We start from the raw sequence: 15,977 nt of genomic DNA, 5'->3' as shown, positions 1-15,977 counted from the left end.
AGGTATTATACTGCTTGCAATGGTTCCTAAGTTCCTCTGCCTATCAGGGGCACGTGGCTTACCCTGGGACGCCTCCTCCTATCAGGTGGATAACTGTCGGTTTCTCCCAGGAGGTTGAATCCTGCAACTGGGGTATCTCTTCAGAGCTAACTTAGGCTCTCTTGTTCTTCAGGCAGGCTGGAGCTTCTCAACAGCCTCCTGGACATCACTAGCAGCCAGGGCTATCCAGCTGCATGTCAGGAGCAGGCTTACTGGCCTCTGTCTTCTCAGACTCCTGACTCTGCACTAACTCTCCCTGTCTGGGCCTGGACATTTATACTAGGGGCTCCCTATCTCCCTCTAGTGTCTGGGATGTCTAACTACACCCAACTAGGCCTGCTGCTGCATTAGACAGGGGTACATTGCATCTAACAACACAGTAAAACATACATTAAATGCAGAATAAAATATGACATTTCTGTTCCTTGTGAGTAAGAGTAATGCGCACACCAATTGACCCTTGTGTAGTGCCCACCCATACCTAGTGGGACACTACACATCTGTGGATGGCACTGTTATGGGGGCATCTGTGGATGGCACTGTTATGGGGGATCATTATGGGGGCATCTGTGGATTGCACTGTTATGGGGGCCTCTGTGGATGGCACTGTTATGGGGGCATCTCCCCATAACAGTGTCCCTGTGCAGTGAATGGGGGCCGGCATCTGATTTTGTAATGGCAGCGGGGCCCGATGCTATATTCTACTACACCAGGCCCCGCTCACAGTAGTATCATCATATCTAACTTGTAGGTATTGTTAAACTATTCAAATCATCTAAAATCAAGCGCTTGTACTACTTACTACTAGCTTCGTAGCAGTCAGGAGGGTGGGCGGGCGCTGGCAGCGTGACTCACTACATCATGCACCTGCATTCATAAAGTGGGCGGAGCAGCCGCGTGACGTAGTGAGTTACGCTGCCGCCCGCCCGGCCTCCTGACTGCTACAAAGTTAGTACTACAAGTGCTGGATTTCAGATGATTTGAATAGTGTAACAATACCTACAGGTTAGATATGATTATACTACTGTGAGAGGGGCCCGATGTAGTAGAATACAGTGACTGCACCAGGCCCCGCTGCCATTAGAGAACCAGAGGCCCTCCTCCCTCTCAGAAGATACACCCGACGGCCGCAGAATTCACCCTATAAGATGCACTGCTATTTTCCCCTCACTAGTGCGTCTTATAGGGTGAAAAATACGGTAGTTTACTCGCCTCTCCCTATCCATATATGTATCACATATACTGTCCAAGCAGAACAAACCACTTCTATATTTGCACAACTTAAACTTTCATCTATGCCCAGCATTAGAGTGGTTAAGTTGTTAAACCATTAGTCAGCATATGCACATAATATTTGCGTGCCCAATATGGGTCATTTCAATAGTAGGCGCTGTGTCCCACAGGTTGGTTGGTGATGACCTGCTTCAAAGATCAGGAGGAGTGTATAGAGATGAGGAAGCAGCAATGCTGCTTCCTGCTCCAGTCCCAGCAGCCATGTGGTCACTGCAGGTGGGTGTCCGCGCAAGCTGCTGGATCTTAGCAGACTCGGATCAGCTCTGTAGTGAGGCTACCCAACCTCTCTGTGGATTGTATTGCCCCTGTAGCTAGACAAAAGACAAAATAAAAAAGTTAAAAGGCTACTACATGCTACAACACAGCTTCTAACCCTGCCCTGCAGCAACCATAACCCATACATCCCATATGTCAAAATGACCAATATAGAAAAGGGAACATAATTAGAAACAATATTTTAGTTGAGTATTGTGCTATTAACAAAAAAACTGGAGAAAATCTGAAAAACGGACTGAGGGAATGACCTTTTCTGCTCTGCTCCTTTCTGTGGCCAGCTTCTCCCTCACTGCATTGCCACTGCCTGGCCCTGTCAATCAAAGCAGCCAGAAATGAGTGAAGCTTGGGTGCAACAAGTGCACCAAAGGCCTAGTTTGCATATTAGAAAAAGTATCGTAACTTGGGAAAGCAGCCTCAGATCAGCAAAAGAACAACAGCTTTTAAATAAATGAACCACAGCTATGTGTATATGGAAATAGTTGGATAGGGAGGAGGTCAATGGTGACAGATTCACTTTAATGATGGATTTCCTATAAAATAATACTTTGTTCTTGTATTTTACAGGATGTATTTATTGCTTGGGATATTATGCATAGTGCCCGTGCTATGGGTATTTCGGAGTAAATCCCTGTCCTACCAGTTGGAAGATCTCAAATTCTTAATAAAAATGATCTATTGTTACCAAAAGATTCAAAAGTCAGTTTCACGTTCTCCTTCCTCTCCTGGCATGTTGGATGTGTTTTTACAGCAAGTGTCCACAAGACCTAACAAGACATTTATCTTATATGAAGACCAGGCCTATTCTTACAGAGACTTGGATCTGAAAAGCAATCAAGCAGCATGGGCTTTAAGCCACCATGCCAATCTGAAAAGTGGCAATTGTGTTGCCGTCTTCATGGGTAATGAGCCTGCATATATCTGGCTTTGGTTGGCACTATCGAAACTCGGGTGTCCAATGGCTTGTCTGAACTACAACATACGAGGAAAATCCTTTCTTAATTGCTTCCAGAGCAGTGGGGCTAAAATTTTGATTGCTGCTCCAGGTAAGAAATATACATTGTCTGTACCTGCTCCTATTTACCACTTTCACATATTTTTTTGTATCTGTCTGGTTTTAATAGAACAATAATCATTTGCTTTTTAATCTTTAAAGGGCTTCTGTCAGCCCACTAAACCATTTTTTTTTTAAATATTGGTTAATAATAATCCCTACACTGCGAGCTCCCTATACATAAGCTAAATATTCATTTTTGTTCAGTAGATTTTGTTAAAAATCAAGTTTTATAATATGTAAATTACCTTGCTACCAGCAAGTAGGGCGGCTACTTGCTGGTAGCAGCCGCATCCTCCTCTCATCATGACGCCCCCTCCGCTGTTTGATTGACAGGGCCAGGGAACGGGATCGTTCTCTGCTGGCCCTGTTTGAATTCAAAATATCGCGCCTACGCCGATGACGTCACATCTACACCCGGCGCAGGCGCATTGAGGATGGAGCGGCCGCCTCTCAGTGCGCCTGCGCCGATTAAAAACAGGTACGGCGCAGGCGCGATATTTTGAATTCAAACAGGGCCCGCAGAGAACGATCCCGTTCCCTGGCCCTGTCAATCAAACAGCGGAGGGGGCGTCATGATGAGAGGAGGATGCGGCTGCTACCAGCAAGTAGCCGCCCTACTTGCTGGTAGCAAGGTAATTTACATATTATAAAACTTGATTTTTTAACAAAATCTACTGAACAAAAATGAATATTTAGCTTATGTATAGGGAGCTCGCAGTGTAGGGATTAATATTAACCAAAAAAAAAAAAAAAAAAAACGGTTTAGTGGGCTGACAGAAGCCCTTTAAAAGCACATGTTAGTGACTCTATTACAGTAAAGTGCACAATCCCAATATGGCTCTGTTTTCATATGAAGACATTCAAATATTTTTTTGTGTTGTATTCCATATGTACAGAGGTATTCTTCCCTAGACCAGCTGTTAGGCTCAATATGCTTTTCATGTATTATTTGTGTTTTCTGCGGTCACACAGACTCTAAATGACAGTAGTCTCCCAATCATGTCTCTGTCCATATAGCGCACTCTTACTGACTTGAACCCAGTAGTTTTTACGAATGGCACACAGTTTTTCTCCCCTGGTTCTGCTGGGTACTGTATCCTAGAGCAGTTCTTAAAATAAAAAATCTTCAAAGATGGCCATGTATATTAGATATATACAGTATATGGTAGCCTACCGACTCTTGTCCAACTGTTCGGGGAGAGAGGCATAAGGGTACATTAACAATGGCCATTAAAGATGGACACACTGTCAGTTTTTCATGGTCATTTTGCATCTGTTTGTGCATCCATTTTCTGGCTGTCTGTTTTTAATGGCATTTTGCACCTGTTTGGCATTAGTTAAAAATGGCCATTAAAAACTGATGCTTTTTTTTTTTTTTTTTTTTTTTTAATCCCCTCATTATATATTATGGCCCCCCATAGTGCCCCCCGTACTATAAAAGACCCCAAATGGTGCTTTCAATATTGCAAATGGCCCTAAATAGTGCCCCCAGAAGCATAAATGCCCCCATGGCATCCACAATATATATATGTCTGAATAGTGTGTGTAGTGGCGTCGCTAGAGGGGGGTGAGGGGGGGCAATTGCCCCCCCTATGTTGTTCCTTGCCCCCCCAGGTGCCCCCCCCCCGCTGATTCCCCCGAGTGAATACTAATGAGCGCTTCCATTAAGGAAGCGCTCATTAGTACAGAAGGACCAGGAAGTGGTGAACGCTCTGTACTCACCACTTCCTGGTCCTCGGCTGTCGGCTGTGCAGGGCTGCGCACAGCGTGAGGTCGCTCTGTGACCTCACGCTGTGCGCGCCAGTTTAGAGCACGCACAGTCGACTGAGGAGGGAGAAAATGGCAGGCGGCGTCCGTCCAGGAGCAGGAGAGGTAAGTGTTTTTTTTTTAATTTTATAAAAAATGTGGCTGCTGGGGGCATTATGGGGGCTAATAGGAGGCATATGCGGCTAATAGGAGGCATATGGGGCTAATTGGAAGCATATTTGGGGGCTAATGGGAGGCATATTTGGGGGCTAATTGGAGATGTATGGGGGCATTTGGAGGCATATTTGGGGGCTAATTGGAGGCATATTTGGGGGCTAATAGGAGGCATATGGGGCTAATAGGAGGCATATGGGGCTAATAGGAGGCATATGGGGCTAATTGGAGGCATATGGGGGCTAATAGGCATATGGGGCTAATAGGCATATGGGGCTAATAGGAGGCATATGGGGGCTAATTGGAGGCATATGGGGGCTAATTGGAGGCATATGGGGGCTAATTGGAGGCATATGGGGGCTAATTGGAGGCATATGGGGTCTATGGGGCTAATTGGAGGCATATGGGGGCTAATTGGGGGCTAATTGGAGGCATATGGGGGCTAATTGGAGGCATATGGGGGCTAATTGGAGGCATATGGGGCTAATTGGAGGCATATGGGGTCTATGGGGCTAATTGGAGGCATATGGGGTTAATTTGAGGCATATGGGGGCTAATTGGGGGCTAATAGGAGGCATATGGGGGCTAATTGGAGGCATATGGGGGCTAATTGGAGGCATATGGGGTCTATGGGGCTAATAGGAGGCATATGGGGGCTAATAGGAGGCATATGGGGGCTAATAGGAGGCATATGGGGGCTAATTGGAGGCATATAGGGGCTAATTGGAGGCATATAGGGGCTAATTGGGGGCTAATAGGAGGCATATGGGGGCTAATTGGGGGCTAATTGGAGGCATATGGGGGCTAATTGGAGGCATATGGGGGCTAATTGGAGGCATATGGGGTCTATGGGGCTAATTGGAGGCATATGGGGTTAATTGGAGGCATATGGGGGCTAATTGGGGGCTAATAGGAGGCATATGGGGGCTAATAGGAGGCATATGGGGGCTAATAGGAGGCATATGGGGGCTAATTGAAGGCATATGGGGGCTAATTGGAGGCATATGGAGCTAATTGGAGGCATATGGGGGCTAATAAGAGGCATAATGGGGGCTAATTAGAGGCATAATGTGGGCTAATGAGGCATAATGGGGGCCAATGGGGCTAATAAGAAGAATAATGGGGGCTAATGAGGCATAAGGGCTTATATGGGGGCTGATATGGGAGTGATGAGAGGCATAATGAGGGCTAATGAGAGGCATAATGTGTCATCCACAGATCCCCCATAACAGTGTGTCTTCCACAGATCCACCATAACAGTGCGCCTGTGCACTGACGAGAGACAGAAAGAAGGGGAAAGAATCCGTGGAAGCAAGCAGAGGACAGCACAGCAGACGACTGAATAGCTTCTTTTGTAAGTAAATTGTTTTATTATAACTGTATCCCTGCAGACCGCAACTCTCTCGTATTTTGTAATCTTATTTTGTTTTTGCCCCCCCATTTTTGACTGTGGTATCTTTGTGCCCCCCCTATATATTGTTCCTAGAGTCGCCACTGAGTGTGTGTATGTGTATGTGTGTGTATATATATATTTATATTTATATATATATATATATATATATATATACAGGGACATGCACAGACATTTTTAAGGGCAGGTGCTTAAAGGGACACTGTCAGGCCTTCTGAGCATAATTAGATCTTTCTATGCCCTCCTAGGTCTTGAAATAAGTTTCCAATTCATATAAGTATTATCCCTGTGCGCATTGTAAACCGTGAAAATAATCTTTATAATCACCTGCCTGCATTTGTGTGAGGGGCATAGGGTACTTAGCCGGCCGCACGGCCTCCCCAAGGTGTCGGCATCGCGTGGTGGTGACTTCATTCCTGCGCGACTTCCGGTTCCAGCTTCCCCAGCGTCAGCGGTGTAGCGGCGACCCCATCTCCTCTGCTCCATCGATCTCCTCTGCAGCATTGGTGAGTGGGCACGGTGCCTTCGTTTTCAGCCAGGTCGGGTGTCATGCACGGCCGCCGCCAGCCGCGTGCTCCACGCCATCTTCCAGTCACGACTACATTTCCGCCGCAATACATGTGTCAGGAGGTCCTTCTAAAATTGCACATGGCTGCTCCGCTGCCTTGTCTGCTACATGCAAGGCCAGGGACACCCAGTTGTTATCCACTGATCATCAGTTCCCTGCTCCTGCACCTTTCTCAGGGTCAGTCTCCTCATTGCTCTTCTCGCTGTGGCATGAGGGGTCTGGTCTCTGGGATATGTGTTAGGAGGTCTGCAATCCTCTGCATGCCAGGAATTAACCCCCGCTTCTCCTTTCACCTTCCTCGGGGGCTGGCTGTGATCTGACACCCGGGATCTCCTTGCTGGGAGCCCGGATGCATCCCCTGAGTGACGCTCTTCCGCTTGTGCGGGGGTATGCAGCCGGGCTCTGCTTCTGGGGTGTTGGTCCACATCTGGGTCCTAAGGGGAGGTCAAGTAATACCGCCACTCACCCGCCAATACCTGGTTTGGCCCCGTCACTCGTCGGCAGGTCCGGGTGGCCGCCGCCAGCCTCACGTTTTCTCCCCGTTCGTTCCCGTTCACCACGCTCCCTCCGCACCAGGCCCCCCCTCCCTGGCCTGTTTCATGCTCCCAGTTTTCTGAATGACCTGCATCCGGGCCCCATTCAGGGCCACGTTCAAGAGGTCACAGTCCACCATGAGTCGCAGCATCCTCAAACGCCAGGTTCCCCCTTCCACACCAAGGCCCCCCCCAGTCCAGCCCACGGATCGCCGGGTCCGGCCAGTGGAGAGCCCCCCATTTACCATGCTGTGTCTCATCAGCAAGACTTGCAAAAAAAAATCACGTCCAGCTCTGTCACATGCTCAGGTTTTCCTTGCATTCTATTGCCTGCCCCGCCATGGTTTGCCCTTCCAAGTGCGTTCAGGTTGTCTTCATTTCCTGTGTTACACTGATACGTTCAGGTTCTCTTCGTGTCCTGTCACCTGATACGTTCAGGTTCTCTTTGTGTCCTGTCAACTGATACGTTCAGGTTCTCTTCGTGTCCTGTCACCTGATACGTTCAGGTTCTCTTCGTGTCCTGTCGCCTGATACGTTCAGGTTCTCTTCGTGTCCCTTCGCCTGATACGTTCAGGTTCTCTTCGTGTCCCTTCGCCTGATACGTTCAGGTTCTCTTCGTGTCCTGTCGCCTTTCTAGGTATCACTCTGAACACCGTCAAAATGGAGGCCAGCCTTCCCCTGGACAAATTAATCAGACTAAAGGACTCAGTGGCCAGGCTCGTGGGTACCCGCACGGTGTCAAAGTTGGCGCTCCAATCATTGTTGGGGTCCTTCAACTTTGCTGCCAGGATCATGCCCCAGGGCCGATCGTTCACCTCCGGCCTACTCAACCTCCTCCCAACAGCCTCAGATCAGCATGCCCTCATCCACCTCGGACGCGATGCGTTGGCGGATCTGGCCATGTGGTCAATTTTTTTGTCCAGCTGGAACGGCATCTCCCTCTTTGTTCCCCAGTGGAACGATGCCTCCCCCTTGGTGTTTTCCGATGCTGCTGCTTCCCTCGGTTTCGGGGCCATCTGCGGGGACCAATGGTTTGCGGATCCTTGGCCCACGCAGGTCTCTTCAGACCAGGAGGCCGCCAAGTCCTCTCCCCTGCTCGAAGTATACCCCATCGTAGCAGCTGTTCTTGTCTGGGGGCAGTCATGGAGTAACAGGCCAGTATGCTTCATGACAGACAACCAAGCAGTTGTCGACATCCTCGCCAGGGGTAGGTCCAGCTCCCCCAAAGGTCATGCGTCTAGTTCGCAAGCTCACCTGGCTGTCTTTACAATACAACTTCTGTGTCACCTGCAGGCACATAGAGGGCAAGAAAAACACCACAGCCGATGCCCTGTCCCGTTTAAACTTTAATTTGTTTTTTCAACCCTCCAGGGTTCGAAGCCCTGATCATGGACTAGATAAGTACATTTCCGCAGCCCACTGTCTCATCCGCAAGTCGCTCTCGGCTAATTCTGCCCGGAACTATCTAACGGGGTGGAACACCTTCAGACGCTTTTCACGCCTTCACCCCAGGGGGGACAGGGACAAAGTCTCCTTCGTCCTGGCCTTCCTGGCATACTGCCACAAGGAGCTCCGGTTATCCCACAACACCATCAGACTTTACCTAGCGGGCATCCAGCACCACCACATGATCAGTCATCCCAGTCATACCTCCTTCTTTTCCTCCCAGGCGATCAAGGCAGTCTTGAGAGGCATCCAGAAGCTCTCTTCTCCATCCACTCCCACCAGACAACCGGTTACAGGGGATTTATTTCAAAAAATTTCTGCCACCCTAGATGGTAGTCCTTTTGGCCCATTCAAAATTTTGATCCTCAAAGCTGCCCTCTACCTCAGCTTCTACGGGTTCCTCAGGCCTGGGGAGTTCTGCTGCACCTCAGCCCAGAACTTAGGGCCAGCAGTCAGTCAGCTCCACCGTAGTCTAGACCACTTCATCTTCTTTCTACCTTCCTCTAAAACCTCCCAAGTCGGTCCACCGGTACAGATCGAGTACTTCAATTCATTCAATCCTTGGTGCCCAGTGACAGTGTTCAACCAACTGCTCTCCACTCTCCGTGACAGAACTCCTGCCAGCCCCTAACTGCCTTTTCCCGTGCCCTCACTGACTTCTGCGCAGTTCATCAGACACATTCGCTCCATAGCTTCGGGTCTAGGGTTTCACGCTGCCTCCATATCCGGGCATTCTTTCCGAATCGGGGCCGCGTCTGCAGCTTCCAAACACGGCGTCCCTGCTCACGTCATACGAAAGATGGGACAGTAGCAATCCCAGTTTGGTTCTGTAATTTCTCAATCAATAAACGGCCTAAATTCATGTTTTGCCCCCTTTTCTGGCTTACCCGCGTTACATGGCTAAAGGCACACCACTAGCAGTTTCTCTACCTTCGCCCAGCGCTCCCCCCGGAGCCTTGACCACAAGTACAGCAGGCTGGATTTCCAGCCTGCATTTGTGGGAGGGGCATAGGGTACTTAGCCGGCCGCACGGCCTCCCCAAGGTGTCGGCATCGCGTGGTGCCCCACCCTACCCTCCCTCATTTCCAGTCTCGCTCCAAGCTCAGACTCCCTGGGTTAGCCCCCTTTTCTGGCTTACCCGCGTTACATGGCTAAAGGCACACCACTAGCCAAGTTAGGTTTAACTGTGTCCAGTTTCTCTACCTTTGCCCAGCGTTCCCCCCGGAGCCTTGACCACAAATATATATATAGCCCCCCACCTCCAGTAGTATAAAAATACTCATCTTACCCACTAGCAAACACATGGGGACACTTGCTCTTCACTGGAGACAGCAGGACCTGGTGCTCCCAGTGAAGAGCAATTATCCCCACACATGCACGTTGTTGAGGTGAAAATAGTTGTTTTTTTCCATTATTTTAACCCCTAAAAGGCAGTTAACCCTTTCAGGACCCTGCCATATTTGACCTTAAGGACCAGGCCGTTTTTGGGAGATTTGACATTTGTCACTTTATGTGGTAATAACTTTGGAACGCTTTTACTTATCCAAGTTATTCTGAGACTGTTTACTCATGACAAATTGTACTTCATGATAGTGGTAAATTTCAGTCAATATTTGTCCTGAATTTTTTTTTAAATCCCAAATTTACCCAAAAATTGGAAAAATTAGCAACTTTCCAAATTTCAACTTCTATGCTTTTAAAACAGACAGTCTGTCTCTGGTTTAAAATTTGTATGTCAAAGGAAAAGGAAAAGAAAATGAAAGTACCTGTATAACGAAAAAAAAAAAATAAAAAAAAAAAATCGAACAATAGGACTCAAGCCTCGTCATATATATATATATATATATATATATATATATATATATATATTTATATATATATATACACAAAATACGGATACTGTAAATATGAAAATTAGATGGACTTATAACAATACCTTGTCTTACTATTACCATCAGGTTTTTTAATCCTCCTCTCAGTCTTCCTCCAGGCACACCCGACCACCTGACTTATGACTCAGGTGAAAGAAATCCGGCTCTCTGTTATCCAGGTTGCCCAGTATTTCTCAAATTTGCCTATGCAGTGATTTTTCAGGGCCATAATCCTTTCATAAGTGTATATCTTGTCAATCCTTGACATGATCTCTGCCATACAAAGTATAACAGGTGATTTCCAGTGATGGGCTATTGCCAATTTGGCAGCAAGACAGATGTGTGCACTGATTATTCTCCCTTGCAGTAGTATATCATCTAAGCCTATGAATAAAAGTGCCATTGACGGGGAGGGAGAAAAATTATTTCTAGAGATTTTATATATCAAAGAAAAAACATCTGGACATGGTTGAGTGAGGTGTGGACTACCCCACAAAATGTGGAAAAGAGTCTCTCGACCCCCGTAGCCTCTCCAACGCTCAGCAGATACCCCCGGAAACATATGTTGTAATCTTTCTGGAGGGTGGTGCGTTCGCAGGATGGTTTAAATTGCTGATTCGTAGTGCATCGTGCACCTAAAGTATTTCGAGATGTGTATAAATGCTTTGCGTCATTGTGGTTCTGAAAAGGTGGCTTTGAGATCCAACTCCTAAAACAGCAGGGAAGATGTCTTTCGAAGTCTGCCTTTCTCGCCCAAGATAGAGGTCTAAGACCTGTTATCGTATCTGGGTGGTTTTTCCACATCTAGAATAGTTTGGCGCATGCTGAGAAGGAGAAGGGATCAGACCCACTTAGTAAATATCTAATTTGAAGAAGTCATGTTTAGAGATGTCATACGTCTGCATGAGTGATATGTAAGGCTTGAGTGTTTCCCTTTGAAAAAGCGAGAAGACAGAGTCCAATCCCTTTGCCTCCCAGGCATGCAAGTCCAAATGGGGGACAAAAAACTCTAAAGCTCTCAATGGAGCCCATTGGGCAAGGTTGAGAGTAGTTCTGGATGTTCTCATATGAAACTGTTTCCAGTTTTTAAACTAACCATGACGGGTATATTTTTGGGAGTCTGGAAGTGTGTGGAGAGGGATACTATCAAGAGGGATTTCAGAGAGCCTGATGGTATAGCGGACTGTTCCATTTACACCCAGCTGAGGGAGGTATCCCCGTCCCACCATTTCCTCATTTGTGACACTTGAGTGGCCAAAAAGTAATCAGATATATATATGTCATTCCTATGCCCCCACTATGTTTGTTTTTGTAGTATTTGGGCAGCTATTCTGCATTTTTGTAGATTACCAAGTATAATTGTTTAGTAACTGGGCAACTTTTTGAAAGAAGCTCTGAGGTGGTAGAATAGGTAGGTGTCACGGTCCCTCCTGTGAGAGAGGTGAGAAGATCAGATAGACTTGCTGCACGTGAGGCTATCTAACTGGTCTCTTTGTTTTCCTCTGTGTATGTTGTTTGGCAAGATCTCACCTCTCCTCAGGTGCCGCTCGTTATCAGTGATGAGGCTCTATTTAGACCATGCGGTTGATAGTTTCGGCTTGGAGTTGCTTATGCTGGTTTGTCTTGGATCTCCTGCTTCTCCATACATCTCTAAGCTAAGTACTTGTTGCCTTCGCTGTTTCTTATTATCTGGAGTGTGTCATTTCTAGGCCTCGGGAGATGCAGGTTCCTTTATTCTGGAAGCAACCAACTGTCTCATCCCTTGCTACCTATCCTAGGGCTCGTCAGTTTTAGCAGGGCTTTAGGTATCCGGTGTATTAGTATTTCCACCATCAGGATCTGCTCATACTAGCGCCTAGATTGTTGTCTATTCGTTGTGGTGTGTATTTGATGTTTTCCCTTCCCCTTAACCTGTGACATTATCAACCGCCTAACAGCTATGGATACTGTTTCTGCACTGGTCGATCGTATGCAGGGGCTGTCTTTGAAGGTGGCTGACCTCCACACGGCCGTTGCACAGTTTGAGAAGCCACAGGCGGTGGGTTCCGGCAGCGGGAACCAGTCTGCCCTGAACCGAAGGTAGCTCTCCCGGATAGGTTTGCTGGGGGAAGTGACAACTTTGTTCGGTTCAGGGAATCGTGCAAATTATATTTCAGACTGCGTCCTAGCTCTTCTGGGGACTAGAGTCAGAGAGTGGGCATTATTATTTCGTTGCTGAAAGGTTCTCCTTAGTCTTGGGCTTTCTCTTTGCCGACTGGTTCACAATCCCTCCGGTCAGTAGATTAATTTTTCAGAGCTCTGGGACTTATCTACGATGACCCAGATCGGGTTTCCCTGGCCGAATCTAAGTTGCGTTGCTTGCGGCAGGTAGAGCGTTCAGCTGAGTCTTATTGCTCTGAATTTAGGAGGTGGGCAACTGATACGGAGTGGAATGACCCAGCTCTCCGTAGTCAATTTTGTTAAGGACTGCCTGAGAACCTGAAGGACGCCTTGGCATTTCACGCAAATCCAGAGTCATTGGAGGCGGCCATGTCTCTGGCGGTGCATATTGATAGACGCCTGAGGGAGAGATCTAAAGTTCCTCTCGCTCGGGACGTCTTATCATACAGGGAAGCGGTTTCTTCTGACTCTCTGGGTAAAGAGACACTCAAGCTCGTGTCTGGTGATGAGCCAATGCAATTGGGTCAGGTCACACCTGGACCAGGTGATAAAAACTTTAGGGTTAAGAGAAGACTTTGCTTTTTCTGTGGTCAAGGACATTTTGTTAACATATGTCCTTGTGTTAAACATCAAAGTGAAAAGGGAAAAAAAAAGTCCTAATATGTCTTGTCCTCTTCTCACTCTTGGTAGTGTGGATGGGGAAGTTGATAAAGTACTTTTCTCTTTTACCGGTAGTACCCAATTTCTTTTGCCTGCCAAGGTGGCGCTAGATTCCAAAACTGTGGAAATGGAAGTATTTATTGACAGTGGGGCAGGGGTTAACTTAGTGGATGGACAGTTTGTCCTTATGCATGGTTTGACAACAAGCGCATTAGACAAAAATATTTCAGTGTTTGCGATTGATTCCGCCCCTCTCTCTCAAAAGTGTCTGTCTCAAATGGTGCAGGACATTCACCTAAAGGTGGGAGATTCTCATATTTAATCTATTTCATGTTTTGTGCTGGAGGGTTTGCCTGCTCCTCAGGTGTTAGGTTTACTATGGTTAACCAAACATAACCCTACTATCAATTGGCAAGCGAGACAGATTCTCGATTGGAGTGATTTCTGACAACTGTCTTAGCACGTCGCTTTCTGTTGTAACTACTAAAATGTGTTACCTCCTTTCCTTTCGGATTTTTCTGATGTATTCTCTAAGGGTGGAGACCAGGAGTTGCCTCCTCATCGGGAGTATGATTGCCCCGTCAACCTTATTCCCAGAGCTAGATTGCCAAAGTCTCAGTTGTATAATCTTTCTGAACCCGAAAGAGTAGCCACGTGAGAGTATATCACCAAGAGTTTGGCTAAAGGTCATATTAGACCATCCAAATCACCAATGGCGGTGGGGTTCTTCTTTGTTAAAAAAAGGCCATGTTTGGACTTCTGTGAGCTTAAGTATCCCCTTACTTTGATCCCAGATTTATTCAATCAGATTGTCGGTGCCAAGGTGTTCCCTAAGTTGGATTTGAGGGAGGCATATAATCTGATAACAGTCAAGAAAGGGGACGAATGGAAAACGGCCTTTGATACTCCTGAGGGTCATTTTGAGAATATGGTCATGCCTTTTGGTTTGTCCAATGCTCCTGTGGTTTTTCAACACTTCATCAATGACATCTTTCATCATCTGGTGGGCAGGTTTGTGGTGGTTTATCTGGATGATATTTTAATGTATTCCCCTGATATGGAGAAGCATAAGGATCATGTGAGACAGGTCTTACAGATCCTAAGAAAGAATAAATTGTATGCCAAAATGGAGTGTATATTTGCGGTCTCTGAAGTGCAATTCCTGGGGTACCTACTCTCATCTTCGGGTTTTCTTATGGATCCGGAAAAAGTCAGTGCTGTGCTGGACTGGGATCCACCCCGAAGATCTGAAGGCACTCATGCGATTTTTGGGGTTCACCAATTACTACCGTAAATTTATCTTGAATTACTCAACTGTTGTTAAACCATTAACTGATATGACTAAGAAAGGCACAGATTTTATCAGTCTAGTCTGAACAAGCATTGTATGCTTTTTCAGCAATAAAGGAATGTTTTGCTTCTGCTCCTATTCTGGTGCAACCGGATGTGTCACAACCATTTATTGTGGAAGTTGACACATCAGAGGTAGAGGTTGGAGCAGTTTTGTCGCAGGGTTCTTCTTCTAGCAAATGGTGCCCTTGTGCTTTTTTCTCTAAAAACTCTCTTCTGCTGAAAGTAATTATGATGTAGGTAATAGAGAGTTGTTGGCCATTAAATTGTCTTTTGAAGAGTGCCGTCATTGGTTGGAAGGAGCGATTCATCTCGTTACGGCAGTTACTGATCACAAAAATCTGGCCTACCTACAGTCGGCTAAATGTCTGAACCCAAGGCAGGCTAGATGGTCGTTGTTTTTTACTAGATTTAATTTCATTGTCACTTATCATCAAGGCGAATGCGGAGGATCCTGCTCCGATATTGGCTGATGGGGTGGTTGGATCCACCCTTTATCCTGAACTTGAGGCAGAGGTGTTTGAGGCCCAGGGAGAGACACCCGATTCCTGTCCTTCAGGGAAGTTGTTTGTCCCTTCAGAACTACGACACAAAAAGTGTTTAAGGAACATCACGATACAGTTCTTACGGGAAACTCTGGGAGCAGATCCACTGTGGATCTAATTTCTCAAAGATTCTGGTGGCCAGGGTTACGTAAATGTGTTGAGTGCTATGTGGCAGCTTGTGAGACTTGTGCGCGTGCTAAGATTGCTCATACTCGGCCTTCAGGATCTTCTCTTCCCTTGTCTATCCCATCCCGACCCTGAACTCATTTGTCCATGGACTTTATCACAGATTTGCCAAATTTTCCTGGGAAAACTGTGATTCTGGTGGTTGTTGTCCGCTTTAGCAAGATGGCGCACTATATACCATTATCAGGTTTACCTAATGCCAAAACTCTCACTCAAGTGTTTTTCGATAACATCGTGAAACTACACGGCATTCCCTCTGATGTGGTATCTGATAGAGGGACTCAATTTGTTTCCAGATTATGGAAGACGTTCTGTACTTGTCTAGGGGTCCAATTGTCCTTCTCTTCAGCCTCTCATCCTCAGTTGAACGGGCAGACTGAGCACACTAACCAGAATCTGTATGATATATCTCCCTCTGGGGTTGGTGGTAAGGGAAATTAGGGACAAGGCTACGGTGTTCCTAACTGCTAGTAGGACTCCCCTTTGTTTTTTCTCATAATGTGCTTGGTATATCTGAGTATTGAGGGTGCTTAAGTCTGTGTGTGTCTTGTTGTGTAATGTGTGTTTCCTGTGCACAGAATATGTCTGATTTCAAAGATAGCGCCTCTTTCTACATTATGTTTGCAAGAGCTATTAGGTCCCTTAACGTTGTCCCTTTAATGGTT

The 15,977-nt window shown here is 46.7% G+C and overlaps 1 protein-coding gene across 3 annotated transcripts in view; it reads left to right on the top strand.

Annotated features, from left to right (window-relative positions):
* LOC122927687 (very long-chain acyl-CoA synthetase-like) overlaps positions 1 to 15,977 on the top strand; it is a 173,683-nt gene that overhangs the window by 126,673 nt on the left and 31,033 nt on the right. For all 3 annotated transcript variants that reach the window (XM_044279774.1, XM_044279773.1, XM_044279775.1), the window contains one exon: positions 2,173 to 2,651. In XM_044279774.1, the coding sequence (XP_044135709.1) occupies positions 2,174 to 2,651 (478 nt within the window). In that variant the 5' untranslated portion in view covers position 2,173. The remainder of the gene's footprint in view (positions 1 to 2,172; positions 2,652 to 15,977) is intronic.

Source organism: Bufo gargarizans, chromosome 2 (genome assembly GCF_014858855.1).
Source record: "Bufo gargarizans isolate SCDJY-AF-19 chromosome 2, ASM1485885v1, whole genome shotgun sequence".
In the NCBI taxonomy this organism is placed as follows: domain Eukaryota; kingdom Metazoa; phylum Chordata; class Amphibia; order Anura; family Bufonidae; genus Bufo; species Bufo gargarizans.
This window is presented reverse-complemented; position numbering and strand designations above follow the sequence as displayed.